The sequence below is a fragment of the Sparus aurata genome, chromosome 3, assembly GCF_900880675.1.
Source record: "Sparus aurata chromosome 3, fSpaAur1.1, whole genome shotgun sequence".
NCBI classification, from domain to species: Eukaryota; Metazoa; Chordata; class Actinopteri; order Spariformes; family Sparidae; genus Sparus; species Sparus aurata.
The window spans coordinates 15,236,303-15,256,327 of NC_044189.1; the positions used below are offsets into that span (position 1 = coordinate 15,236,303).

Sequence of the window (20,025 nt, forward strand, 5' to 3'; positions counted from 1 at the left end):
GTAGAGCTCTAAAAACTTTAATGCTCTTTTTCTTTTCTTTTCTTTTCTTATTTTGTAGGATCATACTTTATTAATTGATCATAGGCTACGTTTCAAGACAAATGTAACTTGTAAGATAAAACTATGTAAATAACGCAATACATTTTAATAAAGATCATTGATGTTAAGGTCATTTTATGGACATTTTATACTGTTGAGATAAAACTAGGACAGTATTACAAACATACAAACGTTCAGTGCATTATAATGTATAGGCTGCTCCAGTGATGTGCACAAGGGGGGGGGGCAAGGGGGCAGTTGCCCCCCCCCCCCCTCGTGGCTCAATTGTTGAAAAACGTGCGCTAAAGTTCCCTCCTGGGAGCCAAAAGGTGTGCTAAAGTGCCCTCTTGGGAGCCAAAACGCGTGCTAAAGTGCCCTTCTTTTCGCCCCTGCCCTTCAAAAAGTCTGTGCACACCACTGGGCTGCTCATATACTGAGCAGTTAGTAATCAAATATACTTTTAATGTTTTTACATTGGAAATTAGTCTTGTGAGCAATCATTTATGGGAATCATATCACACTTTAAAATGTGTACAAATCTTGTATTTAAAAACATCTTTGTAACATACATTATGCAGGATTTCTGGTCTGCAAAGGAGTTTGAATTTGCTGTATTTCTGAGATATTACAGTATAATGTAGTAGCCTGAAGGGAATCACTCTTCTTGGCATGCTTACCATTAATTCATAATGAGGGGAGTGAAGCATACAATGTGTGCAATCATGCATCGACCACTACTTACGACCTGGTTTCCCCAGCTGTGGGCAAAGAAAGCGCTGATGTGCCAACTCTCAATAAACTTTGTGTCACCTCCACTTTCTCAAAGGCTCTCATGGAAGTCACAGGGAGTATAGATGTAGATTACATGCAGTTCTTCACACTGAAAGATGCTCATGGTTCACTTTGTTTATAATGACTGCTGTGCCGTTATAACAGTCCACTAGATGGAACTGTTGCACAGTTGTATGACCAGTCCAGGAACATTGAAGGGTTTGTTGTCTGTTTTCACACATTCTGTTGCAGACTTTCACAAGTAAGGCTATGTTGCTGCATGCATTCTGCAAAGTAACCAGTAACTAAAGTTATCACGTAAATGTTGTGGATTAAGTAGTACAACAATTTATGGAATTATAAAGTAGCAGAAATGGAAATACTCAAGTAAATACAAGTACCTTAAAATTATACTTAAGGATAGTACTTAAGTAAAAGGCTTCATTACGTCACTGCCACTATGGCCAACTTGAAGGAGTATGCTACATGTAAAGCTGGAAACAACAGCAAGTATGGCAGCCCATACCTATATATATATATACATATGTATATATATATATATATATATATATATATATATATATATATATATATATATATATATATATATATATATATATATACATATATATATACATATATATACATATATATATATATTAAGGCAAAGTATTCTTATTTTTTTCTTTACCTGCTAGATATGGCTTTATAATCGACTTCTTTAATTCAAGCTGAAATTACCTAATATCTGAAGTTTCAAAGTCGGGCTGTATTTAGCAGAATAACAGAATAAAACCCATTTTAATTTGATTCTTTGCCTGCTCTAACAAAGGTGCGCTCCATGGTTTGACTCATCAAGCGGCAGCTAGTGTCAACACTGAGATGAGCCAATACACGACAGGAAGTGTAGTGAATCTGCTTTCAAAATAAAAGCAAACATTTTTAGAAACTCGTCGTCGTGTACAGGCCCGACGCAAAGAATAACTTTAAATTGTCTGCAGAAGGATGAAACGAACAACACAAAAGAGGAGCGAAAATGCGCTGCCACTTGTGCTATTCTGGTAATGAAGGGCTGAGTTGTGAAATTTGGTCCCGGAAGTGGTGTGTCGTATCCCGGGTGACTTGACAGTGTCGCGGAGTCGCTCTCTGACCAGTGGCTCTGATCAGATAAGAGGTTGAAGCGCACACATTCCTCCGCAGTTTACAAGTGAAGCTTCATTGTGAATGATGGATTGTTCAGAGGAGGTTCAGTGTGTGTCTGAGGAGACCAGCGCTCAGATGGAGCTGAAGAAGGGGATGTCAATTTTCATTGATGTAAGTAAACCACAATTTAAAATCCTTACTTAGGCTATATTGGGCCTGCAAATCTGTTTAAATTTCAATTTTATTAATGCTCACACACAAAAGGGAAAAACTGAAGCATGATGTAGTCTTATGTTATTCTTTTTATGTCATATTACTTGTAACAATCTATAATTTATAGTAACAGAAAATCATGGAAGGATTTTATTTAATTCAAAGTAAAAGATTCTTCTTATGACAGGCATCTGTTGGAGGTGTCTGATCACCCGATTTAGTATGGATCCTCATAATAATATATGCAGGGCACAGAGAGTCCCTCATTGTATAGAATGAATTAATCTGACAAGGCTGGCCTTTAATTCAGCTTCATTGTGTAGGGATTTCAAAGGCTGAACATCCATCTTCATGACAGTGTTTAAACTCAAATACTAAGTTAATGAAGTGCTCAAGTGTCTACTCAATCTGATAAAAGTCGTAGGCTACTCACAATGACCTTAATCTGCCTAATCTAGCTCAAAAATAATCTTCATATATATATAACTTTTTAAATCTGAAAATAGATCTAAATTACATAAGAATATAAAGGATATCATGGGAATTCCCAACACTTGTGGATCTGCCTCAGATCACGAGGAGTTAAAAATGTTAAATTACATCTTATTTGAGTACACCTCTAATGATCTTCCTCATAGTGCTCCTCTCTCAAGAGCTTTCCCTCCCCTGTTTCATTCTACCTCGGTGCCCACCTCCTAATTAAATTCCCCTCATTCCTCCACTCTTTCATTCGCCTGTGAAGCCTCAGCTTTATACCTTTTGGCTGCCTTCGCTGTTTGTGAAACACAAGGGAGGATGCAAACATGGGGACCAAGAGTTATGAAAGGTAGAAAGCTGTATCCACCACATGGAGTGTCTCAGTGATGTCGAGTATCAGCGAGTATCTGTTCTTTCTTGGCATCCCCAGCAGCTTCTGGCTTCAGGGTGGATGTGTTTTGTCTCCATGTGTGCCTTCTTTCTTATTTAGATGCTGCTGTGGTGGCAAATTTCTTGATAATAGTGAAGGAAGAAAAAGACCGTCAGGCTGCCATTCTTTATCAAATTCATTAATTTTGCTCGTTAGAATAATTAAGATGTGATGAGATTGTTAGACCCAGCTGTAGGTTTGGTTACATGGTTGCAGACAGTGGAGGAGTTGTCAGTGCAAGCTGGGATCGGAGTGATTGGATCCAATCAGCCCACAAATATATAGTTTACATAAATGACGCACACATAAATTGATAAATACAGAAAGATCAGTCATCCTGTGGAAGATTTTGGAGAGCAGATTAAAGTAAGGATGCAACTAATTGTCATTTTAATCATCAATTAATTGTTTTCTTTATTAAAAAAATCCAAAAAAACAGGAACAATTCTATTACATTACATTCAATACTGTCCAAAATCCAGACGGGGTGAAGGTATAGGAGCTATCCTATTAGAAAGAAAAGAAGCAGTTGCAGTAGTAAGGTGTACTTTATTGATTGATAGTTTTCTTACAACAACAACAAAGAACAGATGCATAAAAGACAAACAGGTTTTGGCCAGTGGTTGAAGGAAGTTGCTGGAAATGCAGCCACATTTAATCCATATTTTAATTATGAACCATTGATTATCTTGTTTTGTCCAACCAGGATGCCAAAAAAAAAACCTCGGTTTACTATAGTTTGAGATAAGAAAAAGCAGCAAATACTGACATTTGGGAAACAGAAACCGTCACTGTTTGACTTTAATAATCGATTTTCCGAAATAGTTGCCGATCATAGCAACAGTTCACCCAAAAATGAAAATTCTTTAATTGTCTACTGCAGATCGAATGTCAGGTGGCATGTCGTAGTCCACTGGTTCACTGCAGAACAGAATTGCAGCATTCTACTGAATGACTGAAGGAGATGCAGACATTTTAAAATGTTTGCTCAACAACCAAGAATATAAATGAAATGGCATAATGCAAATCTCTAGAAGCCCTGATATCGCACATTGATTTGAAAAGACATTATTTACATGCTCAGCATACGGTTAAGTTCATGCACCCACCTCAGATGGGGAATGGGAATCAGCCTTAAAAAGGGTGTAAATGTCATCTTTGCAAACCATTTTGGGATCTCTGGGCTTCCAGATACTTAGATCACACCGGACAAAATGTACAGAGCCATTTTATGTTAGGCTTGTGGAGGTGAGAGAGGAGGGAAAGGTCTCATGTTTCATGTCACTTTACAGTCCGCTCACCTGTACCCAAGAAAAACAGTGATTAATACACGTAAAATGGTACGAATTGTTACAAAGGGCCCGTTTAACATTCTTATAATATTAACATATTATACTTGCAATATCATCTTTGCAGAGATAATGTTTTCATTTTTGGGTGAACTTATCCTTTAATCTTCTGTCAATCTACCAATGAATATCAGTTAATTCTTGCAGCTCGAGGTAAAAGAATATTGGCGTGTTCAACAAGTGATGAAGGGATGGAGAACTGATTGACAGTATCCTCTTATGTTTATCTATTCGCGAGTGTAATTGTTGTCCAGGGTGGCGAGGATGCCGATGCGTTCTGCCTTGCTGAGACAAATAAAGTTGTATTGAATTTAATTGATTGGTTACGGAATCTCAAGATTGGCAAGAGATGAGTAACAGGTAGCGCTGACATGGAGACAGATAGGAGTTTACGGATTAGGAAGAGCGAAATAAGCCATAAAGACTGATTATCTGGACAATTTGAATACGTTACGTAAGTTATGAGAACACACAACAGACTGCCAAGAGCAAAGAGAAGGTGGGTGGATGTTTTTCTATTTGTATTTTTACCCCTTTTCAGCACAGAGCTGAAGCCCCCTGAGCAAGGGGAATCAAGAAATGGAAGGATTTTTTTTCTCCAGTTTGGATGGCATTTTAAAATATAGCTCTGGCACATAAAGGCTGTCACATTTAGATTTAGCCTATATGTGTGATACCCTGGAGGCCTGTTTGAATTTGTCTTCACAAGTAGAAGCCCAACAAGAAGAAAAGTGGGTAACGTTATATTGAGGCGGTTCAACCCTTTTAAAGCTGATGTGGTCATTGCCACTCTGCCTTTCATCTCCTCTGGACTCTGGGACAGCTCTATCAATAATTAAATGACACACTGCCGTCGAGGATGTGATCGATGATCCCCGCACACACTTGCTTCAACTTTGATGATGTGAGAACCGTTTTCTGACATCTCTCTTTTCCTGCCCTCATTACAGATTTTACGGAGGGCTGATAAAAACGGTAAGTGCTGCACCTTCAGACTCAAACGCAACTCCTCTTGTCTGTGGCATCACTCCAGCCTCTCTGTCTCTCTCTAGCGTGTGGAAACAGATGTTCTTTCTCAATGAAATTCTGATCATGACTCTCTGCTGATACTCTTTCAGTTGCCATGGAAACAGGAAACTGACCATGCCCACTGAGGTCCAGAGGTTCAGAAACAGAACAATAACGAAGAAAAATGCCCCAAATTTGTACCTGTTAGACATTTTCTGTCGTGGCAGCCCACGCCTGATGACTTAGCGGTGTACAGGAGGTTCAGGCCACATTGTTTACTCCACTGTCTTGTGAAAAATAATCATAATATAAAGTCTAAAAATTCAAAAATAAATAGTTTAATATGTTGTTTACGAGGAGGAGCAGTGGCCTGAATCCAAGTTACCTGCCCGTTCATCCTCAACCTTAGTATTCTCTAACAAAGCACAGAGGCAGGACAAAATAACACTGTGGATGTCCTGCTTTTATGGCACACAGGCCTTGAATTTTAATTTCTTATGTCTGATTTATTAAGTTGAGTCTGTCTGAAAGACTTTTCTGCTTTTGTTGCATTTATGTGCACTCAAAAGATATAGTCATGAAATATATTTTCTTCTTAAACATATTAGACACAATGCAAAAGTAAAGTAATACTAAGTATTTTTCTGTCATCTTTCAGAAACCCAAACAGAAAACACAAACGACAACTTACTTAAAGTACTATAGATATGTAAGTAGCCTTGAAATGCACATTTGGTTTCTTTCGTTAAAGAAAGACAACAGTTTATTATGAAAAGAGACCACAGTGTGCTGTGTGTCCTAAAAATCTAAGCTTCTGACAACATTAAGCTGAACAAGTTGAGACACCACTTGGAGATCACACACCCTGAATATGAAGAGAAGCCTATTGATTTATCCGGGAAAGAAATGGTTAGAGATGCCATTTTTAAGAAAACTTGTTGAGGGGAATGACGGCTGTCACACAGTAAAAATGTAAGATGCATGATGCAGTGTCAAGTCAATGCTTCCACTATAAAAGTGACTTCTTCCTTATTTATGTATCTTTCTCAGTGAGATGTCACACTGAAGTTTCACGTTTGTGTAAACTACAATGTTTTAAAAATAAGGAGTTTGCAAAGATATCTGAGGATATCTGCAGAAAATGCTTGGGAACCACTGCTTTAAAGGAACAGTCTGGGAAATATATTTATTCACTTTGTTGCAGAGAGTCGAGTGAGAAGATCGACACCGCTCTCATGTCTGTTCAGAGAATATGAGCTATCGTTGCAGTTTGTTGACTTATCTTAGCGTGAAGACTGGAAACAGGACAAGAAAACTTGACACAAAGAAAGAGTCTGGCTTATAACCAAGTGTACGCCCACCATAGTGGTTTATGGTTTGTAGGCTTGAGTTTGGCTGTAGCCATCTTGTTTTTTTTTAAGCCAGAAGTGACGCTTGGACACAACATGATAGCGACTAACTCTAAATGGGACCATGATGCACAAAATCAACATGATGCTGTGTTGAAGAGGACTTGAAACGTTGTGATTGGGACCTTAAACCCGTGAGGAAGCTGTTCACTGTCATGATAAAGTCAAGTGAAACGTAGGGTCATTTTCTCGTGAGCTTACTTTTTTTTTTTCAATCAGAGGAGACGCTGATTATTAGCAAGAATGCAGGTTTAAGGGACTTGTATTTTTTTATTCATCCATGCATAAAACGGAAAATTGTGGTTTAACACTTTTCCTGAACAAATGAGGTAAAACGTGTTAATAAGCGCTAGAGGTGCAAAGATGTTGCTGGTGAAGATCTTTTCATCTATCTCTTGGCGTTAGAGTGTCTAATTCACCAAAATGTCAAACTGTTTCCTCTAAAGGTTTTGTTCATAATGGTCCTGACATTCAAATCAATGTGCAGATACACTATAACACCACGGTATGACATCCTGTCTGAAGCTTTTACGGTGTGCTAAGTATCACTTAATCCTAATCATAAGTGCTCCGTTCAATGTGCAGCTTTGGTTTTTTTTAATGTCGGTCAAAATATAGATATAGTGCGTTCCACAGATATGAGACAAGATCATTTGTTTATCTGTGCACTGACGGTATCTTTTAGTGTCAGGGGAATGTGTGTCATAAAATGCGACCCTGTTGACATCAAAAATGATTTCCTCTACACGCAAAAATAGCTAATCAGACTCCATTATTCACAAGGCATGGCATGCTTCATTATTCATTAAAATGTCCGTCCCAAGCTGTGAATGATTTGAGCTCCTGTCATGCGGCGAGATAAGAAGTCACCCCACATGTTTGTTTTTAATGCGCAAACAGCAGCTCTTGTGCATCAAGTCTGTTCCCAGATCATTTTGTGAGCTCATCGACAGTGAGTCACCGCAGCTTCGCTAACGTGCATGTGCCCTTCGCCTTCGAGCGTCCTCCAAATGGGGCTCTCGCTCACAGCATCTATGGTGCCATGGCTGTCATAGTGAGCATCACCTCCAGAGCAGCAGGTCAGCAGTGGACATGTAAAGACCAGACACTTCATGTCTCACAGACAGAGAGAAACAACAGGAGCCAGAAGCATGTGTCATCTGTGGTAGATTATCCTCATTGTGCTGAGGGATATTTGGTCTCAGGCTCCTCGTTTTTGAAATGCTGCTTATTTTCCTCCTCATGAATATTTCTCTTTATGTTCTAATCATGATTTAAAAGAATGACTAACTGAACGAATGACTGTTTACTATAATAATACAAACAACGAAGAATGTTTCACAGAGGGGTTATTTTGTTAAGTTTTATCACTGCTTTGATCGAAACACTTCTGCTGATTCAACGGCTGCAGTTTATAACCCGCTGCATCTCATCTGGGCTACCTCAGCTTCATCAGCTCGACAGATATTATTCATTAAAAATGATTATACCAGTGTCCTGGAACAACGAGGAAATGAAATCTGTGCGACGGAACATCTTCACAAAATTTCACTTCCACAATACATTTCATTACATTTTCATTTCCAACATACTGAATCACTGAACGGTCATGGGTCAACCATGTTATTTCCTCTGTTTTCCTGTGATAACACGTGAATTCTTACCTCTCTTCTCTCTCTTCTCGAGAGCATGTTATTGCGTCACACACAAACCAGAATCTTCATTTGACCAAAACAAGTCTTCAATTTATATTAAGGAATGTTTTAGAAAATGTCCACTTCACCTCACCTCACCTCACCTCACAGGACTTTGTGGTCCTGATGCTGTGTTGCATTCATGCTCTCTCTCCAGATGATGGAAAACTGTCCTTCGACGAATTCAAAGCCTACTTCTCTGATGGTGTGTTGACGGCTGATGAATTGAAGGAGCTCTTCCACACAATCGACACTCACAACACAGAGTAAGTCTGCACAGTGACATCTGTGTTTGTCACCAATCGAGGCATGAAAAGTCATTTGGATTAAAACAAATGTGTGCGATGTAAATCATGTTGACATGTTTTCAATCACAGCTGGGTGGGTGTGTTTTTTGATAAGAAATCATTTGTTTATCATAGTAAAAAGAAAATGATATGAATCATAAAAGAAAGTGGCCCTTATCTTGTGAAATATTCAAAGGAATCTGGCTCCACGCTGATAAGACTTTTCTATTTATTCATGAGCTTAGTACTGCAGACTGAGATGTGAAGAGACTCTCCGGGCAGTGAGCTTGTGTGTTGTCTCTCCGCAGGACACCGGAGACTCATGTCAAGCTAATCTAGTAGACATGCTTACTCACTCTGTTCACTCACTGGCCACTTTATTAAGTACACCTGTAATATCTGATCTAATCCAAAACACCAGCTCAGCCAAATTGTGATTTTATGTTGCCTTCACTGTTCAGGTTTTAATGATCAGGCTGCAACAAGGATCAGTTCTGATCCTAACTAAAAGTTAACAGCCATGCTACCTGTCCCGTCGGGCTAATGCTAGCATGCTGGCTTTGAATGTGAACACGCATCCATGCAATGTTGGCATTATCCTCAAAGTACAGCGGAGACGGGCAGAGACCTGTCACTAGTTTGTGCATTTAAAGAGGTCAGAATCAAAATCCTTTTTCCTGCTGTATTAAAGTGCACTCAAGGTGTGTTCACCTCAGCATCTCTGTCAGGTGTAGTTACAGGTGCATCAGAGCGCAGAAGAAGATGCCAGTGAAACTTTGCTCGTTACTCTGAACAAGAGTTCAACAAGTGGAGCTTTTAGCGCTGACGTTTCCCACGACAAGAGCCAAGGTCACCTCCCATTTGACAGCTTAATAGTTTGTATGCTTTCTTTAAACAAACCCACTGAGACACTTGGACGTTACCCTACTGTTTAAACAAGATTAGAAAATCCTTGTTCAGCTAAAACACATTGTTGAATTCTACGTTTCAGGGACTGCAACGAAGTAAACAGATGCTGCAACTTAGGGTAGGATAAAGTTGTTTGTCAGCCTGTTCGCTTCAAAGTATAGACATGTCAATTTGTGTGCAGTGCAAACACCCAAGTCCAGTTTTGCATGCAGGTGATTTGCCAGCTCTTCCGAATAGCTTCTGTGGAAAACAAATGCGCTCGAATACCACGCATAAAAGATGCCAGGTGACACAGTATGATGGGCGAGAAAGTCTAACCAGTGTGCAAACGCAGGACTTTAACCGAGGAGATTGGTGTTTGTGTCTTGTGTGACACCAAAAGTTAACACTGACTTGTCTTAATGGACGTTTGACTGTAAGTTAACAGATATAACACCTTCCCCCCCATAGCATTTTCAAGTGGTATTATCGTTATCGCAAACACAACTGGATTGTTGCCTCTGAGAAAACAATTTAAGAAAAGGACAAAGTTTACTTTCCTTTTCCCGGGTGACCGTGTGCCCAGTGGCAGACAAAGTCCTATATTAATAGCAAGGTTTAGAGAAAACTAATGTAAACTCTGATGGCTTCTGTATTCTATATCCATCGGATTGTGCAATCATTTACTTCGTTATGGTACGCTGAAGCGGAAAACTTGCCTATTGCCAGTTACATCACGTATATCTGTTCCTAAACATGAGCAGGTGGTTTTTGTTGCATAAACGGAACTAAACTCTGGCCATTTTGTTGCCACGACGATTGAGGTCACTACAGAAGATAATGGGATGGACTGGTGTATCATGAAAAACTGGATTTGGACATTTTAAATGCAAAGGCATGTTGTGCGTATGAAAAACTAGACTTTGCACAACCCAGATTCCTCCGAAATCGGGAAGGCTGTGTAAAACATAAACAAAAACAGAATGCAATCATTTGCGAGCCGACTGCGTTCATACCTTTCATACCAGTGTCATTCAGTCCCGCCCTGCATGTTTTAGATGTGTCCCTGCTCCAACACGCCCCGATTCAAATGAATAAGTCGTTGCCAGGCGTCAGCAGACCTCGAATCAGGTGTGTTGGAGCAGGGACACATCTAAAACATGTATGAATTGTTTGTGCGTGTCAAAAAAAAATAATGCTAATAATACTTATTATTACTTTCTGTTTTTTTTATGTTTTAGAATTAGGCTTGTAGTCCTGAACTGTTCAGTCCTTTACCAAGTTTAGTATCTAACCTCAGCTTTACCTCCTCTGTTCGTGTCTGGCTCTGAGTGTTTTCTCCTGTTTGAAACCAATTGATTTCTGAGGCACTTTCCCCCTCTGGTGAACAGCAGCTACAGCTTGTGTGGAACAGAGTTAAAACCAGTGTGATTCCCCAGCCTCCTCCAGTGAAACAAGGATTAAGAAGTCTCTTTCATGTCTCCTACGGTAGAGGGGATGTAATGGCAAATTTTCCTCTTTGAAGTGTTCCCTTCTCCTCTTTACCTTCGCCTCTTTCTTTTCTTAATTTCTCTGTTTTTATGCTTATCTTTTGGACACACTCATGAACACCCAAAACACACTCCTGGATGAGCATCTTTCCTGACGGGCTTCCTGTGAGGGCTTCACTGTCTGGCCTTTTGGTCTCTAACGCACACCTCAGGGGAAAAAGCAGCAAAATTATTCAAATATTCATGACTCGCTCCTATTTGTCGTCACACGCTGATTCACCAAATCACAGTCAAGTTTTAGCGGCGATGAAAGATTAGAGCGTCACCTCCTTTAACCTCGGAAACTTCAGTTCCCAGAGCCATTTTATGTTAATGTCTCTCTTTTTTCCTCCTGCAGCAACGTGGACACTGATGAACTCTGTGGTGAGTTAATCCTTCCCCTCAAATAAAAACAGCTTTGTTATCGATGATATCTTTACCTTGCTTTACCTCCCAGTCAAGAGCACCATAGACTCAAATGCTATTTGGCATTTTCCCAGCCTCAGAACAGCACCATGTTAGATGTGGTCACATGCTCTGTGATCAAACCCCTACAGGCTGTGTGACTGAGGTGTCACACCGATGCTGCTTCAACTAAACACCCACAGCCCTGTCCTAGTGGTTTAGCTCACAAACTGTGTCGTCTTGTGTTTTTTTTTTTTTGTCTCTCTCCTGTGAAGAGTATTTCTCCCAGCACCTCTGCGAATACGAGAATGTTCTCGCCGCCTTAGAAGATCTGAATATGTCCATACTGAAGGCGATGGACAAGACAAAGAAGGTACGTCATTGAAATCGCCTCGTCTGCCCTCTTTCCAAATTATTATGTTGAAGTTAAGCTATGTAAAGTATTCATAGAATTAGTATAGTCATTTAATTTAGAAGGTAAAAAGCATTGTTATTTAGTTTCAAAGTAAAAGCATCATTATTTAGTTTACAATATTACACATCATTAGATAGTTTCCAAAGTAAAAGCATCATTATTTAGTTTACAATATAACACATCATTAGATAGTTTCCAAAGTAAAAGCATCATTCTATAGTTTACAAAATAAAAGCATCATTTTTAAGTTTACAAAAAAGCATCGCTATTTACTTTACAAAGTAAAAGCATCATTATCTAATTTACAAAATAAAAGCATCATTATTTAGATAGCAAATGTAAATAAGTAATTTAAAATGATTAAATGGTTATCATGCCAGATTTTAATGTCAATCTATCAGATAGTTGTCACTTCATTTTGCTGAAAGCAAAAAATGTCAAAGGGCTGGCAGAAGAAAAGTCGGAGGCTCACAGTCATTGGTAATCTGTGGACTATGGGTTTTGTTTCTACCTAGTACCTACCTAGTACCTAATAGTGAGTGTTTAAGTCATGGACCAAAGCAGTGGACCTGTGCAACATCAGTCAAGCTTTAAAATTGATGAAAAGTCACTGAATGTCTGAATGTATAACATCGAACACCTCCATGTTTGTGTTTGTCTGTGTCTCGGCAAATCTTCATCATGCAAAGTCATGTTGCAGCTGCTGCTAGCTGCTCCCAGTCACACTTAACAGACAATATAACCACCTAGATTACTCACATTAATGTGTGTGAGTTGTTATGACTCTTAAAGGTGGAGGTGTGACAGTTGGTGCGAATCGTGTCAATTGGATTAACGGGAATAGAAAATGGTATAAGACTGGCTTAGATGTGGATGCTGTTTGTGTGTTCAGAGCACATGAACTGTCCATATCCGAACAGTGTCTCCACACACACTCATACACACCAGCACCTAGAGCATCACGCTGACATGTCATGCAGTGCACATAATGATAATAATGAGAGGTGTTTGATTTACTCACATTGTGACCAAACTTTCTGCTGCAAATCTCTCCCAGCATGCTCCTCTGCTGCCCAGCTGGCTTCCTTAGATCTCCCATTAGTCAGATTTCCATTACAGAGCCCAAAAGGACGAGGCAGGGCTCACTCATGCTACTAATTAACCTCCAGAACAAAACATGTTATGATTATTTTTGGACTTGGCTTATGGATGAGGAATTAAATGGGTGTGGCGGCTTTTGATCATGCTCTGGAAGGAGCTTTAGGTCCTCTTGATCTGGCTTAAGCTGAGCGACCTTTTACATTATCCGTGAGGAGAAGAGGAGGGATGAGGGTGGTGAGGGGGAGAAAGTCTAACAGAAAGAGACGGTGGAAGAAAACAAGAGGACTGATGGGACTACTGATGAAGAGAAATGGGAAAAGGACACTTGGGTGAGGAGGAGAGGTGGCTTATTAGATCTGCAGGGAGAGCTTCTCTCTCATATGACACATGCTGTGAGGCTCAGATCGCCCCTCAGATCTGCACTGAGGCAGCAAGTGTGGGAGTCAAACTGTTCATTTGTCAGTGGTAGTTTTTTTATCAGCACAGAATGAGGTACCGCGTGGCGACATTCAACTTCAACATCCGGAAACTGTGGTGACAAAGATAAATGGCAGCGGCGGTTGTGGTTCAGTAAATGTTTGGACACTCAAGACAGCAGTGAGGAAAGGGAGGTGTCAATCAGCATCGTATTAACACATGTAAATGAAAAGGGAGTATAGAGAAATGAAGTAGTAGAATAAAAATGTATACCCTTAAAATAAAAGTTTTCACCCAAAGTGAGCAGTCATTTTCGCGTGGTAGGTTTCAGAAAGGCCCCTTTCTGTGAAGGAAACGAAACATACAGATATATTTTCGCCATCCCTCTGCCATTTTTTGAGGTGCGAAAATCAAATTGCACCTCAATTCATTTTTTTCTGCACTCCAAGAGAACCGTTGAGAGACAGAAAAGGAGGAGGAACCGCAGGGTCAGAATCTATGTGCGTTTGAAGGTTTTTTTCTCATGTGAAAAAGGGGACAAAATACCTGGATGTGGACTAAAGTCAGCTCTCGGTAAGGCTGTCGCACTCGCTCTCACAGATCAGCTTTTGTCACACACTCATTGTTATTCCTTCACAGACACGCAGTGCAAAATGGATATTGGATGGCTCAAATTACTCTCCACAGATTGGACAGAATTGAGGAGCAACAGATACAAATAACTTTGAAATGAAGTTACAACGCTGGACTGTGACCAGACAGGATTTCACACTGCTGAAGTAACGCCTAATTCATAGTTTCCTTAGATGATTTAGAAATGAGTCACAGCACAAGAAAAGAAAGAAAAGAAACGTGTGACGAGTTGTATTTCTCTGTCTGTTGGCGAGTATTGGCTGAGCGAGGAGAACAGATGCTGCATTCGTCACAGACTAGAGCTCAGTCTTCTCTGTTGAACTGTGTATGTGTTTGAGTGGGTGGTCTTTGGCTGTGGATGTGTGTGAGGGGGCTAGCTGTGTGTGTGTGTGTGTGTGTGTGTGTGTGTGTGTGTGTGTGTATTTGCATTCTCTTTCCTTTTTTGCACTGGCGCATTTGTGTGAACTTACATATGCACAAGCTAATTTGTGCGTGCGCTTCTGTGTGCACACATCAAACATCACTGCACATGTGCGTGGGAGACGGAATGAGATTTCGCATCTGAATCAGAGCCAGGCGTGCGTTTTTCTGTGCAGGGTTTCATTCCGCACACATATTCCCCTGCCAAAGCTATTTACGGGCCTCCCGTGAACAACCTCGCTTTAGTTCTGACTTCAAACCTCACCAAGCAGATCTCAGGTGTGTCTCACCTGCAGCGGGGAGAGGAAGTGGCTGTTCTCACACTTCACGGTTTATTGCAGATGTTACGTAGAGATGAACTAGCAGTCATGGAAAAATGTAAAGCTAGTCACTGTTGTGTAGCTAACTGAACCAAAGCTAATGTTAGTTTGTTAACATTTGACCTGTTTTTTAACAAACAGTAAAAGAGATAATGGGACACAGACAGAAAAAATGTTACGTCTTTTTAAACTTAAAAGCTGATGATATGTCAGTGTAGAGGTTCACAACCTCTTTGTGCCGCACCCAAGTGGCTTTTTTTTCAAAGTTCAGTGTAAAACATTCACTGCCACTAGAGCGCCAGCATCTCGGACCAAAACAAATGGGCATTTTTTTCGAACAAGAAACAACACTTCTGGACTCCATGGAGCCAAAGACACAAAAAAACTGTGATTTGACTTGCAGGTTAGGGGTGCACCTATCCGATATTAAGATCGGATATCGGCCCCGATATTGACAAAATAGCTGGAACGGGGAACGGAAAAATTAACAGATCCACGGGCCGATCCACATGTGTCACATATGCTGGAAGAGTTGAGTTAACCTTTAAGCAACATGGTGCGAGCTAAACAGTCGGCTGTGTGGAGATATTTCACGCTTGCCACGCCAACTGCAAAGTAATTGTTTCAAGGGATGGTGGTGGTACTGCAAAGTACGATACTACCAGTTTAATCAAGCACATCCAAAAGCACTTAGCTAAAGAGGACACGGAATTCCTGCAGCTCAATAAAACCAAAAGAGCAGGACAGTACAGCCCAGACACTTCAGTGATGTGAAAAGTTACCGACAGAAAGCTTAATAGCATTGGCAATAACAGAAAGTTTTAGAATTCATTGTTTTAGATGCTCAACCAATTTCGTTGTTGAAGACGAGGGCTTCCGTCGCCTATAGGAATACTTACAGCCAAGGTACTCTCTTCCATCAAGCAAGTATTTTTCCGAGACTGAGGTATTGGTATCAGTATCAAGACTGAAAAAGTCGGATCTGTGCATCCCTACTGCAGGTCATTGTTAAACTTACTTCATTTAAACACAACAGATCAAAATAACTCACCAAAACAGTCATAGTCTTCAACTGTTCAAAAAAATCACGTGTCTAGCTTGAATCTGCTGATTCCCTATTTTATGTAATAATTACTTTGCTAGCTATCTTGCTAGCACTAGCCACCTTAAACATCAAGTAAAATATGCATTAGGTTGCTAAAGTTTGATGGTTTCTATTTCATTTGAATGTTTTTAGCTTACAGTTCAAGCTGCACTGCCATCTCACTTGTACAATGCTGTGTGGGAGTCATACCCCTTGAACAAAACTGAACAAAAACCCACTAAATACCTGCTAATATCTGGCATTTGTCTTCAATGTGAATGTGTATAATCACCATCTACTCCCGCCTCAGTTGACTCCGCAATAGTCACGGATCTATATCAGCTCAACTAGGCGCGGCTGTGATGGAAACATAACATAACATGACATGACATGACATGACATGACACGACATCACATAACATAAAATGACATGACATGACGGTTTGTCAGTTCTTGAACACTTGATCAATTCTAACCTTTATGTCTTACTGGTGCAGCCTGATACAGAAAATGACTATTTTTCAATGAGCAGGTGAGAGTATGATTAGTTAGAGCGACTTTTTTGATGCCGATTTGCCGATCAGGATTTTAAACACACTGCATTTGGTAAAGGGTGAAGTAGTCAAAGCCCGGACAATCAGGCTGAAATGTGTTTGGGGTTTTTTTCAGCGACGGTGCGCTGCCTCCAACAGAGAGCTCATTTGACCTTTTGTACGAATGAAAATAAAAGATCAAGGGAAACACAGAAAGGAAAAAAAAAACAGGTAGCTTTTTAAAAATGACTGCAGATTGTTGAGGTGGACACACACACACACACACAGACACACCTGCACACACACACACACAGGTACAAATTGCAGGAGGTAATCTATATTCGGATGGTAGACAGGAGAATGACCTTTACCAGTTTTGTCATGACTCACTCTCGCTGAGTGAATGTGCATTCATGTGTGAGTGTGTGTGTTTACTGATAGTCAGAATGTCAGGAGATCAAACAATATCTGGGACAGATAACGATTATGAGGGTTTTTTTTAAATGTTACATTGCAGAAACCACAGCTCTGGCTTTTACCGTGTGTTTTGTTCCCGTGAAAAATTAAGTTCAGTGACATGATTTCAGGACAAGCTGTTCAATCTTTGCCCTGATATGCTGCTGGATCGGGCCGATGGGAGAAGCTGGAGACTAATGATCTGCTCTGTATTCTGGAGAAGATGTAGAGAGTTCAGCTCTCTCATGGGAAGACTCCCTCTCAACATGCTGTAATTAGGATGTGTCTCTGCATGCGTGTGTGTGTGTGTGTGTGTATGGTTCGCTTCCACAGCCTTCGAACCTAATCCGGATCTTCAGCATACTTTTTGAAAATACAATAATTATCAACAGACAGTAACGCAGGAATGTATTCCTCTTTCTGTCACACACACACAAACCTCCCCAATCATGCAGTCTCTCTCGTTAATGTTTCCCTTAAAAACCTCTCCTTGTTAGTCGACGTACAGACAGGCGCCATGCTCGAATCTGTTGGAGCAGGTGCGCTGTGCAAACAGCAGACTCTGCTGTGTAGCTGAGCATCATTCATTCTCCTTTGATTAGATCCAAAACAACAGTCAGCCCTCCCGCTTTAGTCCAGGCATAGCAAATGACGGCTCTCCAGAATGTCTTTCAGTTTGATTTATTTTTCCATCGGCGCTCTGAACAAACACAGAGGCCTGCAGAAAAAACAAAAACAAATATATCCTTGATGATAAATTGTACCGCCGGCCTGAAATACCCGACGGGGAAGGAAATTATTTCACATGATAGATGTGATTACCACTGGAGGTGCAAATGATTGTTTCACATTTTCGGAGGTTGTTTTAAAAATATTTTTCGGCCGCAGACCACGTGAACACGTCGTCCACCAAGACACATCCCAAAAAACCAGTTAAGCCTGTCAGAGACGAGATGCATCATCGGGACTCAGGCCAGTGGAGTAGCCACGTTTCTTCACATGGAATCCACAACAGATTCACATTGTGTTGACATTTCTTCTGTTGGGTTAGGTTATGACTTTATGGTTGCTCTTCAGTTATTTCACCCAAATGTGTATCTTTAATGATGTCATACCATTTGATGTTTTATTGACATGATTTATGATAAGCGATTTGTTTTTTTTTCCTCATGATTCATTTTCTATTCATTTGTGTCCATTCCTAATAATTCCTTAAATGATGTGATGCCGGCAGTTGAGTTCTACAGATGAGGGAATTTAACAAATTGGGGGGAGTTTAATGAAAGATGCTATTAAAAGTGCAAAAAAAGGAAATGTAGGAATCAGTGTTTATTATAAGCTTGACACATAGTGGGGATTAAAAGGCAGGATGTCTCTGCTATTGCAAGTCCCTACAGTTATAAATTATAATATCTGTCAGATTGGCGTGTGACCAGGTCGACAGTGAAACATCAGGATGGAGGATGACAGCGTTTATCGAGGTTGTGTGGGAGGGTTGCCATGTGTTTCTCTATTAGGTAATGCACTCCCCTCCCTTGAGTTGCCATTAGGCTGGAGCTAACCACTGTTGTTGCTGCCATTTTCCACGGCCGCTCTGACGGCAACCTCCAACTGTCAGCTGTCTCCTCCAGCCAAAGGGAGTCAAGATCAACTCTCGCGTCCCCTGCCGGGCGAGCTTCTCACATATTCCTCAGACACATTTACAACCTTTCGTTTACCTGTCCCTTCACTGTCCCTCCTCACCTTATATATCACACACAGTCATACACCTACTCTGACTTCAGCCTCGCCTGTTAAGCCCGCTCTCTCACCTGTTTCCACTCTCCCGAATCAGCCCTGCAGGTTTTTAACCAGGACATTCTCACTCGTATGTTGCCAATTCATCCAAGTTGGATTTTTGCCTATCTTCTAGAATTTGAGTTTCTGTTATCTGGACCTGCCTGCCTGAAAATAAACAGCGCTGACAGTAACTAAGCTGTGTTCAAAAACACAGCTTAGTTACGCAGCCGCCACCAATGTAACCGAGCGTCTTGGGTCCCTCTAACTGAGCAGTGATAACGGGACGTGGAGGTTTCGTTCATTGACCAGCATCAACAACTTCTTTCCCACATGTCACAAACGCAAACAAACCGTACGGCAATTCTGAGGAGACACACTACGTGCTTGCGCCCTTTGACTGGAGTAAACACCTTTAAAACCACAATGTTACGATGGTACGATGGCATCCAGGTCATAGCGTCAGGTCCTGTCTCCATCTTTATTGATGGTTGGTGATTAGCCAGTACAGCAATGTAAATTGTTCTATGTTTGACAACAAATTTAATATTTGTTGAATGTTGTCGATAAACAAAACAAAAAAATCATGCTATCCAGTGAGATTTAAAAGCTTAACAGGAATATAATCACCTACAATTCATTAAAGACTTGAATGAATGACTTACAAGTTTGTCACAAGTTAAGTCTCTGAAGTCGCTGTTTTTTAAAAGAATATAAAGCTAATTTAAATTTCCAAGTCGTACATGTACGCATTAAGTTGAAAACAAGCATTCAGTTTTTACTTCCTTCCCTTTTTAAGTTGATTTGTTCTGTTTTCGTCCTATGATCCATCAAACACAATTTAAGAAACAGGTTTTAGCAGATAAGAGACGTAGAGTGTGAAGACATGTTTTTCTTGTCTCCTCTCCTGCGGCTGTCTTATGTAATCCTCTTAATGAGTGATCTCGCTGGCATCTTTTAATTAGCAGGGGGAAATCTGGACACTGAGTGACTCTTGACTGGCATGTGAAACTTGTCACTGTCATCCTTTGTTCCTCCACCACCTCCTCCTCCTCCTCCTCCTCCTTCTTCTCTTCCTCTTTGATTGACAGGATTATCAGGAGTCCACCCACCTGGAGCAGTTTGTGACCCGCTTCCTGCTGAAGGAGACAACCAATCAGCTTCATTCGCTTCAAAGCTCGCTCGAGTGCGCCATGGAAACCACAGCTGAGCAGACCCGCCAGGAGAA

At 40.6% G+C, this 20,025-nt stretch overlaps 1 protein-coding gene across 1 annotated transcript in view; it reads left to right on the forward strand.

Moving 5' to 3' along the window:
- The first annotated feature begins 1,923 nt into the window (after positions 1-1,923).
- The window catches only part of necab1 (N-terminal EF-hand calcium binding protein 1), a 36,294-nt gene continuing 18,192 nt past the window's right edge, over positions 1,924-20,025 (forward strand). Inside the window, exons 1-6 of the mRNA XM_030411872.1 lie at positions 1,924-2,124; positions 5,373-5,397; positions 8,691-8,799; positions 11,596-11,621; positions 11,918-12,015; positions 19,889-20,025. Of these exons, the coding sequence (XP_030267732.1) occupies positions 2,035-2,124; positions 5,373-5,397; positions 8,691-8,799; positions 11,596-11,621; positions 11,918-12,015; positions 19,889-20,025 (485 nt within the window). The 5' untranslated portion in view covers positions 1,924-2,034. The remainder of the gene's footprint in view (positions 2,125-5,372; positions 5,398-8,690; positions 8,800-11,595; positions 11,622-11,917; positions 12,016-19,888) is intronic.